Raw genomic sequence first — 24,103 nt, 5'->3', positions numbered from 1 at the left:
ATGGAGATATCATCATGACACTTTTTCAATTACAGGCCACTTGTCCTGTGGATTCACATTGTGTGTCTATAATGTAGTGGTTTCCATTGCCTTCAGCATCCTCATGTTTTTTATCACTGCTGATTCTCCCACCTTTAAGGGCACAGAGCAAGAGAATGCCCCGGACTTCTGTTCTCTCCTACACCAAGTGTCATATCACTGTGGAGGATCCAGGTGAAGACCCTGTCACAGGCTTGCCCTATCCCACCAGAGGCAGAGCCACAGGCGAAAGTAGCCATGCCATAGAAGTTGCATCTGAAAAGTTTGCTGAATATTCCCAGATGTTAAAAACTACACTGGTTATAATGATGTGCCCATGCATAAGCACTGAGAAACATGTCAACAAGTGCTCTATCATGTAAATCACCAAAGTGATGCTGTGATGTACATTGCAGCAAAGCTAACAGAATTTGTGTGAGAACTTGTGTAATTCAAAATGGAGTGCAAAATGCAGCAAAGTCTTAACTGAAGTTTTGCTTCAAATTAGGGAATACAGTGAGGGAGACTCATGGAATGTTAGTCTAAGTTATGGTGTTGAAGCACTGAGTAAAAAGTGTGCTTCAGTAGTTTAAACAGTTTAGAGAAGAAAAGAAGGTGTCAAGGATGAGCTGCGTTTGAGTCGACCACCAACAATCACAATCCCAGACATCATCACTGAATGTGACAGATGCTTGCAGATGATCAGCAGCTTTCTGTGAAAATGATAGTAAAAGTGTTAAAGATAAGCAAAAACAGCGTAAGAATTATTATTCATAAACATTTGAATATGTGCCTGATTTGTACCACAAATGTTGATAGATGAGGAAGAGCAAACTCAAATGGAAACATCTAGGACTGATCTGGGAAAACATCATTCCTCATCCTCCAATTGATGACAGTGCAAGATCTTGTGGCCAACTCTGGTGATACCAAATCAGCTGCATTTGCACAATGTGGGCCAGATGCTGACAGACTTATCCATCCCATTTCACAGACCACAGTAGCTGACATCACTTCCAAGCTCCAAGGGCTTGGAGGCAACAGTGGCCATATGTGCGTGAGTTGTATATGTATGTGTGTTTGTACATGTGATGAAGGATTTCATTCAATAACTGTTGAACTGTCTACTTTTAAATGTCCCTATCTTCTGCTCAACGCCTCTTCTATGTGATGAATAGTATTCAATCGAATTCTTATTCTTATTCCATCCCAGAATTTGAAAAGAAAGAATGAGATGTACTGGCATTGAGTAAATGAAAAATTCACATACAACTCCACATTTCTGATGATAGTGCCACTGAGTACAATATTATAACATTTTGGTAGTTGCCAACCTTCCCATGTTGACTTTTCCCTGTTCTGCATGCCTGCTAACATGTCTGTTGAAACATTTATTCACTGCAGGAATGTATAATCAGTTTATCAGTCCTTCACTTCCCACAATTATTACACCAGTTTCACTCCTAAGAAGCATCATGCCACCTCTGTAACTCTATTATAGCCAGTCCTTCTGCAACTCTATTATAGCCAGTCCTTCTGCAAAGTCAAGTGACTGTATGTCTTCTCTTCAAAACTACCCTGGTCTGACCGAGCGAGGTGGCGCAGTGGTTAGCACACTGGACTCGCATTCGGGAGGACGACGGTTCAATCCCGCGTCCGGCCATCCTGATTTAGGTTTTCCGTGATTTCCCTAAATCACTCCAGGCAAATGCCGGGATGGTTCCTCTGAAAGGGGACGGCCGACTTCCTTCCCTGTCCTTCCCTAATCCGATGAGACCGATGACCTCGCTGTTTGGTCTCTTTCCCAAAAACCAACCAACCCTGGTCTGAAATGCATCAAGCAAAACTCTCCATCGAAGCTATGATTTCTTTTGGCCATTTCATTAGATTAAGTCCATTCTACCAGCTGTTTGCATACATCATACAAAATAAGATTTCTGATTTCCTGTTAATTTCATTATTTCCTACACTCCTCCTCAACCTACTTTCCAATATATGGCTTATATCCTTGTGTGTATGCTGTAAAAGTTGTTCTGCACATGAATAAAGGAAAAATAAATATTGTTCTATTCCAGTATTAGGAAAAGGAAAAATTTCTACTCACTGTAAAGATGACATATTGAATTGAAAACATGCACAATGAAAACACTGTTACACATTATGGCTTTTGGCCAAAGACCTCTTCAGCAAAGAGAGCACACACACAAAACATACACACATTCACACAAACAAGCACACCTCATGCACACAAAACCGCTTACTACCAACAGCTCCACCCAGAATATACAAAGGGCATTCAAAAAGTTTTTCACAGTAGTCTATAATTTTTGTATTTTTTGCAGGAGGAGAATGAATTTTTTTGTGAACATACTTGGAACATTTAGCTATAAGTTGTTATATAAAAGTATTTTCTTTTATTTACAGGTGAGCCATAATGGACTGTTAAGTAGACATCAGGTTGCGACAATGGTCGGTGATGGAGTTCCTCTTCAAGACCAGCGATGACTCTGCCACATCGATTGACAGGACGTTGCTCCCTATTTACGGGGAGGACACAGTGGATCACAGCAGTATCCAGTGGTGGTTGAAGAGTTTTGAAGAAAGTGATTTCTCTGTACTGGACAATCCATGATGGGGTAGACCATTGACAGCATGACAGATGTGTGATGACACGACAGCTTGTTGAAATGACACATTTGTCATTGGGTAATGTGGTATCGCTGGTACAGTCACTAGGGTACAGAAAAATCTGTGCACATTGGGTGCCTAGATTATTGAAAAGAGAAATGAAAACGATGAGGAAGAATGTGTGCGAGGGTCTCATAGAGACCTTTACTGAAGAGTGAAAATGGTGTTTTGATGGCATCATTACCCAGGATGAAATATAGTTGTTTTTGTCCAAACCTGAGAGCAAACCCGAATCCATGGAGTGGCATCTTCCGGGTTCCCCTCAGAAAAAGAAACCAAGACTTTCACAAACAGCAGGCCGAAAGGTGAGGGCCTCCTTCTTCTGGGATCAGTGTTGTGTCATTTTCATTGGCATTTTGGAACCTGGTTCCACAATTAATTGGGACCATTACTGTTTGTCATTGGACAAGCTGCAATGTGCCATGAAGACCCACAGGCCACAGCTTCAGTGTCAGCTGAACAGGCTACACCATGACAATGCCAAACCCCATACAGTCCTTATGGCACAGGAGAAAATCAGGAAAATGGGTTGGAAAATTGTTCCTCATCCTCCCTTCAGTCCAGACTTGACTCCAACTGATTTTTACCTCTTTGGTCATCCGAAGGCGCACTTGCACCTTAAAACATTTGACAGTGAATAAGACGTTATTTCCTGTGTCAAACAATGGTGTAAAAGTCAATCCCTAGAATTTTACCAAAGTGCATTTACATCATGGAAAGAACTTTGGGCCAGATGTGTCACAGCTGATGGAGGCTACATTGACTAGGCTCAATGTATAGCTAAATGTTCCAAGTATGTTCACAAAAAATTCTCCTCCTGCAAAAAATAAAAAAAATTAGAGATGATTGTGAAAAACTTTTTGAACACCCTTTGTAACTATCGCATGAATAACAATCTGGAATGGGGCAAGGATGGGGAAGGGGTAGCAGGGAAGAGGTGGGGACAAAAAGAGCACTGTCTGGCAGGGCATGCAGTGACTAGATGGCAGCCTGACAAGAATTGCAGGTGCAGCTGGAGCGGGGCAGAGAAGGGGGAGGGGTAGGGGTAGCAGGGAAGGTGTGGGGGCAGAAAAGAGCACTATTTGGCAGGGCATGCAGGGACTAGATGGCAGCCTGACAAAAATTATAGGTGCAGCACTAGGAGGTGGGGTGTTTGACAGAAACAACAGGGAGCAGAAAAGGAGAGAATCAGGGAAGGGGTAAGGACAGGTGAGTGCATTTACCGAGGGTGGCAAACAGTGAGGGTGTAAGGATGTGAAAAGGGAGGATGTGGTGGGACAGAGGGACAGAAACCATTAAGTGGAGGGAGTTGGGATAGTAGAACACTGTAGGTTGAGACCAGGATAATTTCAGGAGTGGAGCATGTGTTGTACGGGTAATTCTGATTTGTGCAGTTCAGAAAAGCTGGTGGTGGATGGGAGGATACAGATGGCCCAGGTTGTGAAGCAGCCTTTGAAATAAAAAATGTTATGTTTAGCTCCATGTTGAGCCACAGATTGGTCTATTTTGCTCTTGGCCACAGTTTGGTGGTGGATGTTCCAACTTGATACCTGGTTTGTTGTTGTTGTTGTTGTCTTCAGTCCTGAGACTGGTTTGATGCAGCTCTCCTTGCTACTGTATCCTGTGCAAGCTTCTTCATCTCCCAGTACTTACTGCAACCTACATCCTTCTGAATCTGCTTAGTGTATTCATCTCTTGGTCTCCCTCTATGATTTTTACCCTCCACACTGCCCTCCAATGCTAAATTTGTGATCCCTTGAAGCCTCAGAACATGTCCTGCCAACCGGTCCCTTCTTCCTGTCAAGTTGTGCCACAAACTCCTCCCCAATTCTATTCAATACCTCCTCATTAGTTATTTGATCTACCCATCTAATCTTCAACATTCTTCTGTAGCACCACATTTCAAAAGCTTCTATTCTCTTCTTGTCCAAACTATTTATCATCCATGTTTCACTTCCATACATGGCTACACTCCATACAAATACTTTCAGAAACGACTTCCTGACACTTAAATCTATACTCGATGTTAACAAATCTCTCTTCTTCAGAAACGCTTACCTTGCCATTGCCAGTCTACATTTTATATCCTCTCTACTTCGACCATCATCAGTTATTTTACTCCCCAAATAGCAAAACTTCTTTACTACTTTAAGTGTCTCATTTCCTAATCTAATTCCCTCAGCATCACCTGACTTAATTCGACTACATTCCATTATCCTCATTTTGCTTTTGTTGATGTTCATCTTATATTCTCCTTTCAAGACACTGTCCATTCCGTTCAATTGCTCTTCCAAGTCCTTTGCTGTCTCTGACAGAATTACAATGTCATCGGCGAACCTCAACGTTTTTATTTCTTTTCCATGGACTTTAATACCTACACTGAATTTTTTCTTTTGTGTCCTTTACTGCTTGCTGAATATACCGATTAAATAACATCGGGGACAGGCTACAACCCTGTCTCACTCCCTTCCCAACCACTGCTTCCCTTTTCATGCCCCTCCACTCTTATAACTGCCATCCGGTTTCTGTACAAATTGTAAATAGCCTTTCGCTCCCGGTATTTTACCCCTGCCACCTTTAGAATTTGAAAGAGAGTATTCCAGTCAACATTGTCAAAAGCTTTCTCTAAGTCTACAAATGCTAGAAATGTAGGTTTGCTTTCCTTAATCTATTTTCTAAGATAAGTCGTAGGGTCAGTATTGCCTCATGTGTTCCAATATTTATACGGAATCCAAACTGATCTTCACCGAGGTTGGCTTCTACCAGTTTTTTCCATTCGTCTGTAAAGAATTCACGTTAGTATTTTGCAGCTGTGACTTATTAAACTGATAGTTCGGTAATTTTCACATCTGTGAACACTTGCTTTCTTTGGTATTGGAATTATTATATTCTTCTTGAAGTCTGACGGTATTTCGGCCTATCTTATACATCTTGCTCACTAGATGGTAGAGCTTTGTCAGGACTGGCTCTCCCAAGGCCGTCAGTAGTTCTAATGGAATGTTGTCTACTCCCGGGGCCTTGTTTCGACTCATGTCTTTCAGTGTTCTGTCAAACTCTTCACGCAGTATCGTATCTCCCATTTCATCTTCATCTACATCCTCTTCCATTTCCATAATATTGTCCTCAAGTACATCGCCCTTGTATAGACCCTCTATATACTCCTTCCACCTTTCTGCTTTCCCTTCTTTGCTAAGAACTGGGTTTCCATCAAAGCTTTTTATATTCATGCAAGTGGTTCTCCTTTCTCCAAAGGTCTGTTTAATTTTCCTGTAGGCAGTATGTATCTTAACCCTAGTGAGATAAGCCTCTACATCCTTACATTTGTCCTCTAGCCATACCTGCTTAGCCATTTTGTACTTCCTGTCGATCTCATTTTTGGGACATTTGTATTCCTTTTTGCCTGCTTCATTTATTGCGTTTTTATATTTTCTTCTTTCATCAATTACATTCAATATTTCTTCTGTTACCCAAGGGTTTCTACTAGCCCTCGTCTTTTTACCTACTTGATCCTCTGCTGCCTACACTACTTCATCCCTCAAAGCTACCCATTCTTCTTCTACTGTATTTCTTTCCCCCATTCCTGTCAATTGTTCCCTTATGCTCTCCCTGAAACTCTGTACAACCTCTGGTTTAGTCAGTTTATCCAGGTCCCATCTCCTTAAATTCCCACCTTTTTGCAGTTTCTTCAGTTTTACTCTACAGATCATAACCAATAGATTGTGGCCAGAGTCCACATCTGCCCCTGGAAATGTCTTACAATTTAAAACCTGGTTCCTAAATCTCTGTCTTACCATTATATAATCTATCTGATACCTTCTAGTATCTCCAGGATTCTTCCATGTATACAACCTTCTTTTATGATTCTTGAACCAAGTGTTGGCTATGATTAAGTTATGCTCTGTGCAAAATTCTACCAGGCGGCTTCCTCTTTCATTTCTTCCCCCCAATCCATATTCACCTACTATGTTTCCTTCTCTCCCTTTTCCTAATCTCGAATTCCAGTCACCCATGACTATTAAATTTTCGTCCCCCTTCACTACCTGAATATTGGAGACCTGGCTTGTAGTCACACCAATATAAAAAGCTGTGCAATGGTTGCAGCAGAGCTGATATACAACATCGGTGCTTTCACAGGTGCCCTGGCCCCCAATTTACCTTTTCCTTTTTCCAGTCATTTGCATTTGTTGATGCCAAATTGATACGTTACTGATTTCAGAGCCAAATGGCTCAAAGTCATTTGGCTCTGAATTTAATAACACATAATGTTGACATCAATACATACAGCTGAGTGGAAAAAGGAAAAGAAAAAGAGGGGAATATAAAAACATTAATTTTCCCTCCATTAATGGTAAAGCAGCTTTAACAGAGTGGTCACAATGATAAGACCCATATCACACAGGAATACACAGAAGAAGGGTGCAGTATATTGCCAGGAGGTTGAGAGCATTAGCTGTGCAGAGAACAGTTGGTAAGGCAATGGAGACACTGCTTGATGCTTATCAGATCAGGGTAATATTGAAAGAGAAGAGGTAAATTCATTTGATTTTTAATAGTATTGACCATAATGGAGTTACTCTTCTGTCTTCCATCACAATGGAAATCACAAGATCGTTCTGTGCGTACTCTTTACAGCTGCCTACTCCAGTCCCATCGCTAGTTGAATCTGCTCCATCAAAGGGCATCACATTTGACATGATCCTTGGAGCTGCCACAATTGTCACTGATTACTTATTCACCCTCTTCTCCTCACATCATAATTATCACAATTTTCAAATTATGATTTTTCTTTTAATTTTACATAATTTCTTTCCTTAGCTGCTGTTTCTCTACCATTTCATTTTACTTTCATTCTTTCTGTTGCTCCACATTTCCATATAATTTGTGCTTCTGTTGTTCACTTCCCTTGTCTTTTCTCTGACTTTATTCACTGCCCTTCCTGCTGCTTCGAACTTTTAACATTTTTAATCTCATTTGTTGCTAATTTCATTTTCCACTCATCCTGTCCTGTTTTTTTTTTTTTTTTTTCCTTTTAGACTGTGTGTCATAGACAAATCCTCATCTACCATTACTCTCATTCTCTTCAAATTTTTCTCTTTTGTAACATGTAGGCATCTTTGATTCAGAAAGCTTGTGTTTCTTATTATTCTCAGTTCTGCTTACTGCTGCTGCATGATGGTAAATATAATACTTTTTCTGTATAAGTTTCATTAAAATTCCATTATATAGTTTAATCTTCTCACATACACTTTAATTCATTATTTTTATTTCAATCTTGTCCTCTGTGAACTCAGGACACTTGCATTTTCTTAAGTTCTTACTTTATAATGAGCCATTCTGAAGTTGTTACATCAATTGTGTATACTAATTTTCATTATTAATATTCATATCTTTGACTTTCTGCATAGAATATAGATTACACAAGGTACTTATATGTCATTTTTTATTAGTGTTTTCAACATCAAAACAATAAAAGCCTTGAAAGGACAGATTGTCCGTATCTATGTTTAAAACTGATATGCTAATCTTGATTAAACATGTACACAATGTAATGAGATGAGTCAGGAAGCTAATACAATAAATCATTAATAAATTTTGCTATGCTATTCCCTTTTTTTGTTTGCATCTATCAGAAAAAGAGTTTTCAGCATAGTACAACAGAGCATTCTTCTACATATCGTACTGGTCCAAGAAAATGTGAACAGTAAAATGACTAGTAAAATTTAATGAAATTTTCATAATTTCCCTCACCTGTAAGTCATTGCAGTCACTGGGCATTACTGTACAACCACATTTGCAGGAGACATGTTCTTCTATTTGCACGTACCCACAAGTTACATAACCAGTGTTTCGTTCGTTACGTCTTACCTGGAAGTTCCACAATAAAATATTATGAAAACAATTTTAATTTATTAAATATGATGGAACCATGGCCTCTCTCTCTCTCTCTCTCTCTCTCTCTCTCTCTCTCTCTCTCTCTCTCTCTCTCTCTCTCTGTGTGTGTGTGTGTGTGTATTGTTTCTTTTCTTGTTTATATGTCTAATATATTTTAAATTAATAAATACAAATTCCAAAAGACTTTCATTCTCCTATCCTCTCTGTCCCTCTTTAAAATACAAAACACTACATTTTTTCACATGACCAAGGTTATGTAGGCTCAATATACAGGATGAATCATGTAAAATGTAACACCCCTTTCATTTCATGAATGGTTCGAGATATCGAAACAAGGTTTTCGGCAAATGATAGTATGCAAAGGGGCATTTACCTTGGAATGTGATAAGAAGCCTTAACTTCTGTGTCAATTGAGGTATTGAAGCAAGTGTGATATTTTAAATAGAATGATATACTATACTTAATGACATTGAAAGCTCTTGAAAAGACAAGTACAGTGATAATCCTTGTTAATGTAGAGGCTGAAACTCTTCACAAAAGAATCCAAGAAAAATTCTAAAATTTAAAGGTAAGTCAGCTGGAACTGTGTTGTAAATATGCTCATGCCAATCCACATTGTAGTACCCAGCCTTTTGACTATTTACTTGTCTGCACTGCAGAACTAGCAGAAACTGTCATCTATCAGCAGGTAATTTCTGTTTCAAAATTCCTTGCATGCAGCCATCTACACCAATGAGAAAAAGTTAGACATGCAGGTTTTATACAGGAAATGGTGGCACAAGATGTATTTCCAGGGAACGTGGAATCAACCACAGGAGTATCATTCACATCTTGCATCAACATCAATTCCATCTCTATCATCAGTCACCACATCAGGCACTCCTCAGGATGTAATTTCAAAAGTTGCATAGAATTTTGCTGGTTTGCTCTGCACCAGTTGCAAAATGACACTATGTTTTTACAACGTGTGCTCTTTACTGATGAAACAACTTTTACAAACCATGGTAATGTACAACAACAAAATGACCATGAAGTGTAAACCTATGGTTGGGCCTCATAGGAAATTCCATTTTCAGGCCTTTCTTCATCTCAGGAATGTTAACTGGAAATATGTATAAACACTTTCTTACAGACATTCCATCTGTTCTTCTACAACATAACCACTGGATAAGCAGTGGTGTATATGGTTCCAACATGATGGCTGCTCAGCTCACTCTTCCCAAGTTGCAATGCAAATACTAAATGTAAAGATTCCTGACCATTGGATAGGATGGAATGGCTGACCAGGTCTGTTGACTTGACACCTCTTTAATTTCTTTTTATGGAGAGCAACTATGCCATATGATATATGCCATCAAATCACCACAGCATAAAATGCCATGTCACTCATTTTACTTTCATATGTTCATCTATCTCTCAAACAGTGATTGTAAATGTGCATTGCAGTTGATAATAAACAGTTTGAGAACATATTTAAGAAAAGTATAAAACTGCCTTTCATTAAGAAAAGTATTTATTTTGTGGATGACATGTCATCAGTCATTCTGAGTAAACTGTTTATTTAAATTGTATCCAATCTAGTTACAATTTCAAGTAGTATTTATACATCCATTTGTCCAACAGCAGGTGGTTTACTTCAGGAAGTATTCAGGTGTTTCCAGGAAAAGACAGGTCCAGTATTTTTTTCCTGAATCTAAATAAGTTATCACAGCAGTTTATTTTTTCCCTGGATTAGGGCTGTTTATCATGAGGAAGGATGAATGAATGATATTTCTGTTTTAGCTTTGACAAGTAAGCAGAAATGGGGAGGGTTTAAATGGAAAACTGCCTGATGAAACACTAGTTGTCTCCACAAAAACCTGGAGACACAAGCACAATTGAAATACTTTTCTCAAGTCCCAGCTGAGGCATAAGAAGCTATGATTTGCTGTAGTTCCATACACAAAAATCATAGATGACCCTGTAACCATGTCACACAAGAAATGAGGTTTCATCTTGGTAGCCTAGATTTGTCTTGCTGCATTTAACTACAGTGCCTCACATGAGAGCTCTTTTGGCAGTCTTTAAACTGCAGGAGCTGACTCTGGCCACATTCCTTTCCAGTTTTAGTACATTTCTCAGATAATTTTGTTAAGAGTTTCAACCTCAACATTAACAAGCATTGTATCGCTTTGCTAATCTTTTTAAGCATTTAAGAATGCTGTTAAAGAGAGTATACCATTTTATTTAAAAAATCATACTTGCTTCAATATGTTGATCACCACAGGAGTTAAAACACTTTATTACATAACAAAGTACATGTCCCTTAGCATACTGTCATTTGCTAAAACCCTCATTTCTATACCTGGAACTATTCACTAAATAAAAGGGGATTTACATAAAGTTCAAAGTTCTCGGAAAATGGTAGAACTTTGATTGCACCAAGAAGGGCCCATTGCAGTTATGATTGCTCAGATACAATAAACAGCTATCACCAACATTGTGCTGGCTGGACACATAACGCTGGGATTGCAGTTTTGCAGGTGGCCTGACGTGGAGACTATATCAGTTGGGGTGAGTTGTGGGAGAAAGAGGTGAGAAGCAGGAGGATGGATCAAGGATGGTAGGTAGTGGCTTAGAGGGAGGCAGCAGATGTGCAGAACTGGAATGAAGGAAGGGCCGGTGGCAGGTGCCAGGGCTAGGTATGTGAGACATGGGCGTTGGAGTCTGTCAGGTGGGGCGCACAATGAAGTTAGCATGGACTGGGAGGAGGTGGTATGATAGAGGTAGGGGAAACTGTTGGGCAGGTGGTATGGGGACAGTTATGTTAGCAGAGATAGAGACCAGGAGAATTACAGGAGTGAAGGATGTGTTGCAAGGATAACTCCCATAATCCTCCTGGTCCCAAACACCACCAGTCTACTGGCCAACAACCTTTGCCAAACAGTTTTCTGTTCAGAACATTTTTAGAACACTGTCCTTGGGAAACACAGTGCTTGATAAAATTATATAAAAATTATTCCAATAAAACAGTCTAGATACATTTACGACTTGCTGGTGAGTTTTGGCTTCCTATAAGGCCATTACCAGACCTTTCTTTTTTAATCTCGTAACAGGAGTGTTACATTTTGTAAGTTGTCAAAGAATGAATACAATCATAAAAGTAAAATAACCTAAAATAAATCATTGTATACCCTTGGTGACGCCAGGAACCAGTTCTACAGAGCAGCCTACTCTGAAGAGACGTGTTTGGGCACAACAAATAGACTCTCACAATTATAGTTTTTGGCCATTAAGGCCTTCGTCAACAATAGACAAGACATATGCATGCACGCGCGCGCGCCCACACACACACACACACACACACACACACACACACACACACTCTCTCTCTCTCTCTCTCTCTCTCTCTCTCTCTCTCTCTCTCTCTCATGCAAACATCACTCACACACAGACACACACGACTGCAGTCTCAGGCAACTGAAACCACACTGCGAGCTGCAGCAACACTATGATGGGAGTGGCGACTGTGTGGGGGAAGGAGGAGGCTGGAGGGGGGAGGGGGAGGGATAGTATGGTGGGCGTGGCGGACAGCAAAGTGCTGCAGTTAGACTGAGGGCAGAGGAGAGGGGGTGGGGGGGAGGGGAAGAAGTGGAAAAGGAGAGAAATAAAAAGACTGGCTGTGGTGGTGGAATGACGGCTGTTTAGTGCTGGATTGGGAACAGGGAAGGGACTGGATAGGTGAGGACAGTGACTAATGAAGGTTGAGGCCAGGAGGGTTACGGGAATGTAAGATGTATTGCTGGGAAAGTTCAACCTGCGCGGTTCAGAAAGGCTGGTGCTGGTGGGACGGATCCAAATGGCACAGGCAGTCATTGCAATGAAGGATATCATGTTTGGCAGCGTGTTCAGCAACAGAGTGGTCCACTTTTTTCTTGGCTACATTTTGTCAGAGCCATTCCTGCGGACAGACAGCTAGTTGGTTGTCATGCCTACATAGAATGTAGCACAGTGGTTGCAGCTTAGCTTGTAGACCACCGGCTTTTGATGGGATAGATGATGTTAGTGGCCAGACTGGAATAGGTGGTAGTGGGAGGATGTATGGGACAGGTCTTGCATCTAGGTCTATTACAGGGGTACGAGCCATGAGGTAAGTGATTGGGAGCAGGGGTTGTGTAAGGATGGACATGTATATTGTGTAGGTTTGGTGGACAGGGGAATACTAGTGTGGGAGGGGTGGGAAGGATAGTGGGCAGGATATTTCTCATTTCAGGGCATGACGAGAGGTAATCAGAACCCTGCCAGAGAATGTAATTCAGTTGCTCCAGTCCTGGGTGGTCCTGAGTTACGAGGGGAGTGCTCCTCTGTGGCCAGATGGTGGGACTTTGGGAGGTGGTGGGAGACTGGAAAGATAAGGCACAGCAGATTTTATACAAGGTTAGGAGGATAGTTACAGTCCGTGTCTGCCCCGATAGATGAGTGGTCAGTGTGACTGATAGCCGTCCTATGGGCTCGGGTTCGATTCCTGGCTGGGTCGGAGATTTTCTCTGCTCAGGAACTGGGTGTTATGTTGTCTTCATCATCATTTCATCCCTGGCAAGCAGGTCACCCAATGTGGCGTTGAATGTAATGAGACCTGCGCCAAGGCGCCAGACCTGCCCCACAAGGGGCCTTCCAGCTAACGACGCCAAACGCTCATTTTCATTACAGTCAGTGAAGGCTTCAGTGAGACTCTCGGTATATTTCAAGAGGGGCTGCTCATCACTGCAGATGTAACAACCATGGGTGGCTAGGTCGTACAGAAGTGACTTCTTGGTATGGAATGGCTGGCTGCTGTCAAAGTGGAGGTATTGTTGGTGGTTAGTAGGTTTGGTACGGACAACCAGCAATGCATCCACAGCTGCCGCCCTTCCCTACTCCCCCCCCCCCCCCCCCCCACTCTCCCAATTCACTGTCCACCATCCCCACCATATTATCCCTCCCCCTCCCTGCCCCAGCCTCCTCCTTTCCCCCAACCCATCGCCACTCCCATCATGCACTGGTGCTACTGCTCGCAGTGTGGTTTCAGTAGCCTGAAACCGAGTCATGTGTGTGAGTTGCCTTTGCTTGAGTGTGTGTGTGTGTGTTTGTGTGTGTGTGTGTGTGCGCGTGTGTGTATGTATGTGTGTCTATTGTTGACAAAGCCCATTGGCCAAAAGCTTTCAAGTGTGAAAATCTTTTAGTTGTGCCCATCTGCGACTCAGCATCTTTGCTATATGGTGAGTAGCAACTTTCCTTCTCAGAATATTGTTACATTCCATTCTGGATTTTCCATTGTTTGAATACATAGTTTGTGAAGCATTCACACAAACATATTTCCCACCCCAAAAGGATGTGCATTTGCAGTGCCCTACACTTCATGTCCTTCTTGTGATATATACTGAAGCTGCACTGTTCGTCTTTGGCACGCCAGTGTAAAAAGGGACAACAAGTCAGCTAAGTTGCAAAATCTGTGCAAGTCAACCATTTATGTACTTATAGTTATGTATATAAGATGACTCCTGGTGTTTTCTTTGTCTTTGAGCTAAATCACATGCATCACACAAATTCATTTTGAAAACTTATGTTCAAAAACTTTACGTACAATTTATGCATGTTTTTTCATCTTGACTTTATCAAAACTCATGTGGGTGTCATTATATACTGTGTCATATTTAATTGTCAGTTGTAAACATTACCTATGCTTTTCAGGGATGTGATATATTGTGTAGTATTATAACATCAATTGTAAACTTTTAACTGTGATTTTCACAAACCTTGACCACAATATCCTCATTCACAACTAACAGTTCTCAAATTTCAATACCAGAGAAGGAAAGTTGGTACTCACCATATCGCAGAGGTGCAGAGTCGTGATAGGCACAACAAAAAGGTTCACACAATTATAGCTTTTTGGCCATTAAGGCCTTTGTCAGCAGTAGACACACATACACACACACACACAAACACACACTCATGCAAATGCAACTTGCACACACATCTGCAGTCTCAGAGAGCTGAAACCTGCAGATTCCAACACACCCAGACAACATTGTGAAAACCATCAATGTAACCCTGTTTGAGCTTTTCAAGTACCTATATATGCCATACAGCTTGAATAATGTGGCCCACACATAGCAGTGATTCATTGATGGACACCTCTCTGCCTCCCCCCCTGCTACATGTATTTAGACATTTTGATCTACTCCAGTACCCTCGAAGACCACTCAGTTCATTTAGAGCAGGTCTTAGACACCTTCTGTAAAGGAGAGACTATCATTAATGAGGCTAAATCCCAACTTGAACATTAGACACCTTCTGTAAAGGAGAGACTATCATTAATGAGGCTAAATCCCAACTTGAACAATCTAAGGTCACGTTTCTGGGCCGCATCTTGAATGGGGGTGGCATCTGCTCCATGGCAGAACATATAGGTACAGTCCAGAATCTTCGTCTACTGGAAACATACCATGACTTACGTCATTTCCTTGGTACACTAAGCTTTCACTACCACATCTTACCACAAATGGCTGCTTCACATGCATTGCTGACAGACACACAAGCCAAAAAGGACAAACACAGCAAGAGGAAGGTCACATGGCTAGCAAGCATGAAAGAAACATTCCTGACCTCCAAAGAATCACTAGTCAGTGCTATCACACTAGGCCATTCCACCTCAAATATGTGACTCACCCTTACAACAGACACTGGCAAATTGTCAATGATGTACTGCAGCCACTAGATTCATCTACAAGAATCTTACATTTCCCCTGTCTAAATGGTCTGTGTTCAATCAAGAGCTGCTTGTGATCTACACTGCCATTAAACATTTTTGAGAGGACATAGAAGGGCACAACATAACAGTTTACACTGACCATAAGCCATTTGTGACCCAATTTAAAATCAGCCTCAAGACATCAGCCTCTGCCTTTTCCACCACCTAGACCTTGTTTTGCAGTACACTACTGACATCCGCCACATTGAAGGGGCTGATTCCCTTTTGCAGATCAGTGAAATTTTGTTACAGTATAACTGAGAACTTATGGCCACAGAGCAAGCCAACAACCCTTGCATAGTGAACTCTTAACAGATATGACAGCCAATCTTTGAATAAAATGCCGAATCTTACCCAGTACAGAGCTAACACTGCTGTGTGACATGTCCCAAAACAGAGTATGCCCCCATAGTGCCACTCAGTATCTGTCAGGGAATGTTCAACAGACTACAAAACTTGAGCCACCCAGAAATCAGAACCTCATAATACCACCATCATGATGGGTTAGAGTGACATGGGGTTAAGCAAGACTGCAGGCACTGGGCACAGTGCTGCCTACCTTGTCAATGAAGCAAAACCTGCTGATATGCCCAGCTACAGCCAAGACACTTTCTGATACCCAAAGCATTTTTCAAACATGTATGTGTCGACATTGCAGGATATCTTCCTCAATCTGAAGGCATCTGTTACCAGCTTTCAGCCACTGATAGATCACTGAGATGTGGTCAAGGCATTACCCATTCATGATATACATTAGAAACAACAGAGCACACATTTATAGAGTCATGGATCATGCATTTTGTAATCTCGGAATGGATCACCACAGACCAGGCCCACAGTTTGAATCATCCCTCTTCACAGACCTATACTGCCTGTGTGACATCAGTCACACGTGCGCCACCTCTTACTATCTCCAGAGCAACAGCAGGGACAAGAAGTGGCACAGGACTGTGAACATGGCCCTAATGTGCCATGGTGGGTCCTGCTATGAAGCACTGACGTAGGTGTTCCTTGGCATTCGGACAACACATAGAGACAACATCCATGTGTCACTTGCCGCAGTCCTATAGAGCAAAGCCCTATCGCTTCTTGTAGACTTCATACGACTTAGGTTCGATATAGTGTACACTGACCTTCATATTAAAGGCATTATTATGTTACACCACATTGCATTCCATAACGTAATAGACACATCAAAACTGTAAAATAAGCAGGTAACAAAATACCCTTCACATAGTACAGTGTTAGAAGATGTGTTCCTGCTGCAGCTAGAGTCAGGCCGACAACACACGAACGAACTTCTAGATGCAAGAGGCTGCCACTAGGTGGCACTACATACTTAGTATGGAAAATTTACAAAGACATGCAGTTACAAATGTGCCTGTATCATAGTAATATAAGAATGCATAAAAAAATGCAAGATGATTTAATTCATAAAAAATATAAAATAACTGTGGGACAGACCTGCCTGGATATAACCACAAATCTTGCAAGGGAAAAAAATTTCGTCGACCTCATTACAAAAAACCACAATGATTATTTACCTATTATTGTAGGATTACAGCATTCCTTCATGAAGGACACATTCCAGTTTTTATAATATTGCAGCAAATTCATTGGTACAGTACACTAAACAATAAATAAAATATCTGATAAAATGTCAGCCACATACACTAATGGTGTGTCTGAACATATGAAATAAAATAAGAGATGAGACCCATTGCATATTATAAGATGTTGAAAAATATAAATTACATAACACTTTTTATTGGTAATATCACATAGCGATAACTATATACTTTCTGATTATAAACCAGATATCAGGCTTCATGTTGTATCTAGTTGCGACCTAGACTTGCAGCCAGCATCATTTTTTTTTCATTGAAAGGCAATGCTCATATGTTTATGCAGTGTTTATAGTCACGTACATAAACATTTTTTAATAAACGATTTTCATTAAAGTTTGTAAAAATTCTTATGATACATTAATTTGAATAGTGTACACACACTTTTCCGTGCTGCTCAGTACTATGCTGTATTAACTTCCCGTGATGTGTGGTAATGTGCTGTCTTATGACTTATAATATATTTAACTTCCTGGCAGATTAAAACTGTGTGCCAGACCGAGACTTGAACTCGGATCCTTTGCCTTTCGCGGGCAAGTGCTCTACCAACTGAGCTACCCAAGCACGACTCTCACCCCGTCCTCGCAGCTCTACTTCTGCCAGTACCTCGTCTCCTACCTTCCAAACTTATATTCTATAATATATTGTTTATTACTGCAACTATTTCCATGACAGTAAAGAGAGGTGACCGAACAGCAATTGACTTGAACGGCAGTTTAGCATCGTTTTAAAGTAAATCACACTCTGTTGTTTAAATATGGAACTAAGGCTACAGTCATTAAAAATCATGAATATTTGATACTTTCAGATGATGTGACAGTCGATACAAAATAATGTTGTATATCAACTTCAGAAAATAAAGTAATTTTCTGGAAATGTAACCACAAACACCTTTCCTTGTTATTAGAAGCATTTTTGGTTTTAGAATTTGAAACGAGTTTTTATAGGCAAAGTTAGCGCTTGAATGTATATTTACAGAAAGCATAACATGTTGTATTTATACTTTGGTGATGTAAAAAAATAAAATATGAAGGCTTGTCCTTCAAGGGGTGACTTTGAGCAGTGCCGTCCATATTCTTTGACACTGGCAGATCAGCTGATCAGTGCTGGCTAATTGTGTAAAATTTTATGTTGGACAACTTATCAGTGATGTAAAATTTTGTTTCTGAGAAACTGCATTCCAAGATGGAATCAGATGAAGATTTTTTTGTATAGCCTAATGTTCCTGATGTGTCAGGTTTTGAGGAAGAAGACATTTGTAGGATGCTACCTGGTCCTAAGGCAGGTAGATGGGGAAGGCTTCATTTCGGGTTTAAATTTGATGGCTATGACATCTCTTGGAATGGACACTCTTTCTCCATGACTTCCTTTGCTGTACAGTATTTACAAATATATTTCTTTAAAATGTGATGCCTGTTTTTCCATTAGCATGAATAAACTCACACAAATTGTTTTGAAAAGGTCTGTTATTGAATAATTTTATTTCATAAGTATTTCCATTATTAGCAAAATTAAACTATAATCATACAAAAAATTTCAAGTAAATAAAACTGTGAAAAGTAAGTGGTAATCTTACAAGATGTATTCTTTAAACCTACCTGTGTCGTTTTTTAATGTTTTTGCTTTTTTCAGTTATAACACTTTTATTCTGTAACTATCTTATATGTAGGAGTTAGAATATAGTTTTGGGAATTTTGGGTGATTCTGGTAATTAGTCACGCAAATATCCTCCAATTCACATGCTCTACAAAAAGCCTCATGCAAAGCATGCCATAGTGTTTAAAGGGTGACAACAACACAGTCTGTGAGGAACATTCTCTCACAGCATGTAAACAGCTTTTATTTTCGAGGAGCAGTTCCCGTTAGCTAGATCTCTGTGTTGACATACACAGGTCTACCAAAACATTATGACTACTGTCCCCTGCGAGACTAACTCCCACATGGTCATGTTGCAGGCATGTGACACGGTAAGGATCAAGGGAGTGGAGATGAAAGGGGAATCATGCTAGTAATGATATGGTCCTCAATCAGGGAAATGCACTGACGTAAGTGACTTTGATAAAGAGCAGACTGTCAAGGTCCAGCACCTGGGAATGAACATCTCAGAAATGGGATAGATAATCAGCTGTTTCTGTGCTATGGTCATAGCAGCTATGAAAATGGCTGGAGGACAGTGATAGCCCAAGTTGGTGATAATGTGTGAAAACTTCATCACAGAACGTGGAGGTCAGAGGCTTGTCCACTCTGTAAAGCAAGATAGGCAGCAGTCTGTGGTAGATCTGATGACGAAGTACAGTGACTGTGTGTTCCCACATTGATCCAATGATATCCTTAGCCACATCTGCGGTAGTCACAGGATCATCACTATTGGATTGTGTATCAATGCAAACATTTTGCCTGATCAGAGAGTCATATTTCTTATTACTCTGGTCTGATGGTTGTGCCTGGATATGCCATCATTCGGGCAGATGCCTGCTCGGGACATGCACCATGCCATAGATGAAGGCCAATGGGGCAATTTTATGCTGCAATGGATATTTTCCTGGGCTTCCAGGAGACCTGTGATAGTAATCAAAGGCACACTGACAGCAGTGGACTATGTATATGAATATTCTCACACTCCACTTCCATCCTTTCAAGCTTGTGTCTTCCTTGACAGTAATGACATGTTCAAGCAGAATAAACTGTCTGTATCACAAGGTCAGAATCGTGTTAAAGACATTGAGAAGCATGATAATGACTCATGTTGAAGTCTGCACCATCAAATTTGCCTGATCTGAACGTGGTGGAACACATCTGGAATGCTATCAAGTTCCAGTCTGCATTCACAAACCACCAGCCCATAATTTACAGGAATCGTATCACCTGTGGATATGCACCTGTTGCCACATACCTGCAGAAATGCCAAGGACTCGTCAGATTCATGCTATGCAGAACTGCTGCTGTATTGTGTTGCAAAGATGGTCCAACATGCTATTAAGCTTGTGGTAATAATGTATAAGCTCATCAGTTTAGTTCTTCACTTGTTCCACATGTTTTAATATTCTTCGTCATTACGCGATTGGTACAGTGTTGTGTTATTTATGGTCGATACCTGTTATCTGATGCCATAAACTGAAGGTAAGACTCAAGATTCCAGAAGCGAGATAAATTTGCATCTACAATTTTGAAAAGCGAGGCCAGGCTTGTGAAATATAGAGCATAACATTTGAACACTCACATTTCAGGAGCTTTGTAGTAGCATAAAGAAAGTATATAGTGAGAAATAATGCTATAAATTTTGAGGTTGCTTATGATGTACAAAATATAACCCATAATTTACTTACTGCAATTGGTGTCATTTTTTTCTTTCTTGGAATACATGTCATGCCCGACATACAATGTCCAGCACATCTTTTCACAGTTACTTTTGAAGGTAAATACTGAAAATATTTAGAAAAATGTCAAAAAAAATTGATAAAGATTTAAGCATATTTCATTTTATATCTGTTCTCATAAATGTAATTCAACTTACATATATAAATACTTGAAATATCTGTGTCAGTTAATTTTTACATGGAGTGTAGTGTACTGTTTACTTACAGTGTATGATTTATCTTCTGATAAAATATCAATAATTACATCCTTTGGTTTTCCACACATATTCTTTATGGTAACATCACTTAAGTCTTTCATGTGAGTTTTATTAGAACAGTGTGCTGCACCTAGAACACAATTATAAAATATGGTTGGTATGAAATTTTGGTTTGGAGAGAGCTAAAATTGAATGTATAGAGCAGATAAACCAAACATGTAACTAAAAATTCAAGTTACAACCATCTTAATAACAGTCATGGGGATGCAGTAGAACATATACTATGTACATGGTAATGAACATATGAATGAACAAAAGATGTAAAAAAACATGGTAGCTTTCAGAACCAGGGGTCACTTCAGTTCATAAAAGGAGTGATTATATATATGCAATATGATGTTCAAGAATTAAAAATGCAGAGTTTAGGTATGTGATTGGAGCCAACAAAATAGCGTAGAGAGAATTCCATGGGCATGGGAGAAGAGGGAGTGAGTGGTGGTGCATATGGAGTAGGAGTGAGGCAATGGCTAACATGGCTGATGGCGCATGAAGCAGGCATGTTTGTTGCACCTACAATTCGTCAAACTTTTCCATCCACTTACAGAAAAGGGTTTATCAAGCTGAGGGAGGAAAATCACTCAGCAATAAATGAATAGAAATGTATACCTGTTATTAGATGTAATAAACTGAAGGTAAGAATAACAAGTGTAGTGACAGATAGCCAGCTCCTGCTGGTCACAATTTAATGACAGCATAACCACCGCAGAAAGCAGAAGTAGATGTTTCACTGTTATGCCAACCTTTCTGACTCCAATACACAGGTATGACAAACTTTTTGGAATCAGTGGTATTATCAAAACATGGGAAGCCTTCATCACTACAAAAGGGACACAATATGACACCCCATGCTGGATCATGGTATGTATTAATAGGTCTGTATGGTCTGTATTAATAGTCCTCTCCCAGGCCAGGATACCAACTCAGTGACTGCTGTAGACTGAGTTACTGCGTGTGCATGTTCCTGAGAAGCATCATTACTCAATCACCATTCAATGGCAAAGCCATCAACATCAGTTAGCAATAGTTCTATAGGATTGCTTGTCACATGGTCCTTCATGGAGCACCAATGGGCCCAAGGGCCAAATTGGGACTCTACTGACAGATAAACTGCTTAGAGACTCCGCCAGACGACCACTGGGGAACGGAGTTTGCTTGCTGGATGACTTCAACTTCACTGCAAATCACTGCTATTCACTGGATACTCATGAAGTATGACTGGGGCACCAACACTGATTCAACATTAGCTGTCATCAAGCTGTCTGTCTAGTGAGAATGCTCTGCTCCTCAGACAATGTCCTGCTACAACAGTGGCCGGAATCCTGGCAATGTATGCCACTGATGACCTTGGATTCTGCAGACACTTTTCCCACAACACTTGTGCCTGAAGCATTGGTGTACACTGTATGAGACCAACAGATGAGTCTGTTGGCAATATCGGCAATGCTGAACTTGCTCCTACTCCCCACTGAGTGAATCTGCACAATCAGGGTGAAGAAGCTGGAATAGCCATGGTGACAAGCTGACACCTGCTCCCCCATCGTCTGACAGGGCTGACACTGCCTAACACAGATGACACTGTCACAGTATAGTGTCAGAAAAGCTAGCGGGAGCAACACTAAAGCCAGGAGACCTGGAGTAACTTCGTTTCTGGCACGCTATATCACATCATAGGACATCACATCCTGGTGAGCCAACAGCAGTGTGTGATGTAATTATTATTGATTACTGAAACATTTAACAAGTACTGAGCGAGGTGGCCCAGTGGTTAGCACAGTGGACTTGCATCCAGGAGGACGATGTTTCAAACCTACATCCAGCCAGCCTGATTTAGATATTCTGTGATTTTCCTAAATTTCTTCAGGAAAATGGTGGGATGGTTCCTTTAACAGGGCATGGCCGACTTCCTTCCCCATTCTTCCCTAATCCTATGGGACCAATGACCTTGCTGTTTGGTTCCCTTCCCCCCCAAAAATTTAACAAGTAACAGAAAGAATGTGCAAGATATATGAGCTGCTTTTGTTTGTGGTATGATATAATGGTAATGGAGAGATTTCTGAACCAGTTTTGAAACTGTAAGACATTTCCAGGGGCACATATGGACTCTGGCCACAATTTATTGGTTATGTACTGTAGATTAAAACTAAAGAAATTGCAAAAAGAGAGTAAATGAAGGAGATGGGTCCTGGATAAGTTAAAAGAACCAGAAGCTGTTGGGAGTTCCAGAGGGAGAATTATGCAACAGCTAACCAGAATAAGGGGAAGGAATACAGTAGAAGAGGAATGGGTAGCTTTTAGAGGTTAAATGGTGAAGGCAGAAGAGGATCATGTAAGCAAAGAGACAAGACCTAATAGAAATCCTTGGATAATACAGGAGATACAGAATTTAATTAATGAAAGGAGAAAATATAAAAATGCAGTAAATGAAGCAGGGGAAAGGGAATACAAACATTTCAAAAAAATGAGATGAACAGGAAGTGGAAAATTGCTAAGCAGAAATGGCTAGAGGAAAAATATAGGATTTAGAAGCAGATTTCACTAGGGGCAAGATGGATAGCAACTACAGGAAAATTAAAGAGGCACTGTGCGAATATCAAGAACTCAGATGGAAAACCAGTCATAAATGAAGAAGGGAAAGTTGAAAGTTGGAACGAGTATATAGTGGCTCTATACAAGGGAGATGTACTTGAGGGCAATATTACAGAAGTGGAAGAGGATGTAGAACAAGACGAGGTGGCAGATATGATATTGCAAGAAGAATCTGACAGAGCACTGAAAGACTTATGGTCAAAAAATGGCCTTGGAAGTAGATGACATTCTGCCCAATCTACTGACAGCCTTGGGAAAGCAAGCCATTACAAAACTGTTCCATCAGGTGTGCAGTATGTATGAGACAGGTGAAATACCCTCAGATTTCAAGAAGAATACAATAATTCATATTGCAAAGAAAGCAGGTGCTGACAGGGTGAACATTACAACCATCAGTTTAAAAATTCCTCTTTTGTCTTCAATCTTCCCCTCAACTATCAGTTTAAGAATAATGATACCTTTCATTTCATATCATGTGCCTTAAGTAAGCTTGTTTCTTGTGTTTCATTGTGGTTAGCAGTTAGCAGTCTCCTTTTACTATTCTCAAGATCTCTTCATTTGTTTTCCTTGCTGTACATGGAATTTTAAGAATTCTTCAATATAATCACATCTTGAATGCTTCCAACTTGTTCACGGTGTTCACTTTCAAAGTCCAACTTTCCACACCATATAAAACCACTGACCACACATAAATAGTTAAAAAGCTATGATTGCAAAATAAGAACTCAAATTCTTTAAGGAATAATGGAAAAACTGGTGACCTTGGGGAAAATGAGTCTGGATTCTGGAGAAATGTAGGAGCACATGAGGCAATTATGACCCTACAACTTATCTTAGAAGATAGGTTAAGGAAAAGCGAACATAAGTTTATAGCTTTTGTAGACACAG

The 24,103-nt window shown here is 40.4% G+C and overlaps 1 protein-coding gene across 1 annotated transcript in view; it reads right to left on the bottom strand.

Annotated features, from left to right (window-relative positions):
• The window catches only part of LOC124789800 (vascular endothelial growth factor A-A-like), a 75,974-nt gene that overhangs the window by 13,521 nt on the left and 38,350 nt on the right, over window positions 1-24,103 (bottom strand). Inside the window, exons 3-5 of the mRNA XM_047257278.1 lie at window positions 20,578-20,699; window positions 20,322-20,417; window positions 8,455-8,571 (exon numbers count right to left, since the gene is read on the bottom strand). Of these exons, the coding sequence (XP_047113234.1) occupies window positions 8,455-8,571; window positions 20,322-20,417; window positions 20,578-20,699 (335 nt within the window). The remainder of the gene's footprint in view (window positions 1-8,454; window positions 8,572-20,321; window positions 20,418-20,577; window positions 20,700-24,103) is intronic.

This window comes from Schistocerca piceifrons, chromosome 3 (genome assembly GCF_021461385.2).
Source record: "Schistocerca piceifrons isolate TAMUIC-IGC-003096 chromosome 3, iqSchPice1.1, whole genome shotgun sequence".
Classification (NCBI taxonomy): Eukaryota; Metazoa; Arthropoda; class Insecta; order Orthoptera; family Acrididae; genus Schistocerca; species Schistocerca piceifrons.
This window is presented reverse-complemented; position numbering and strand designations above follow the sequence as displayed.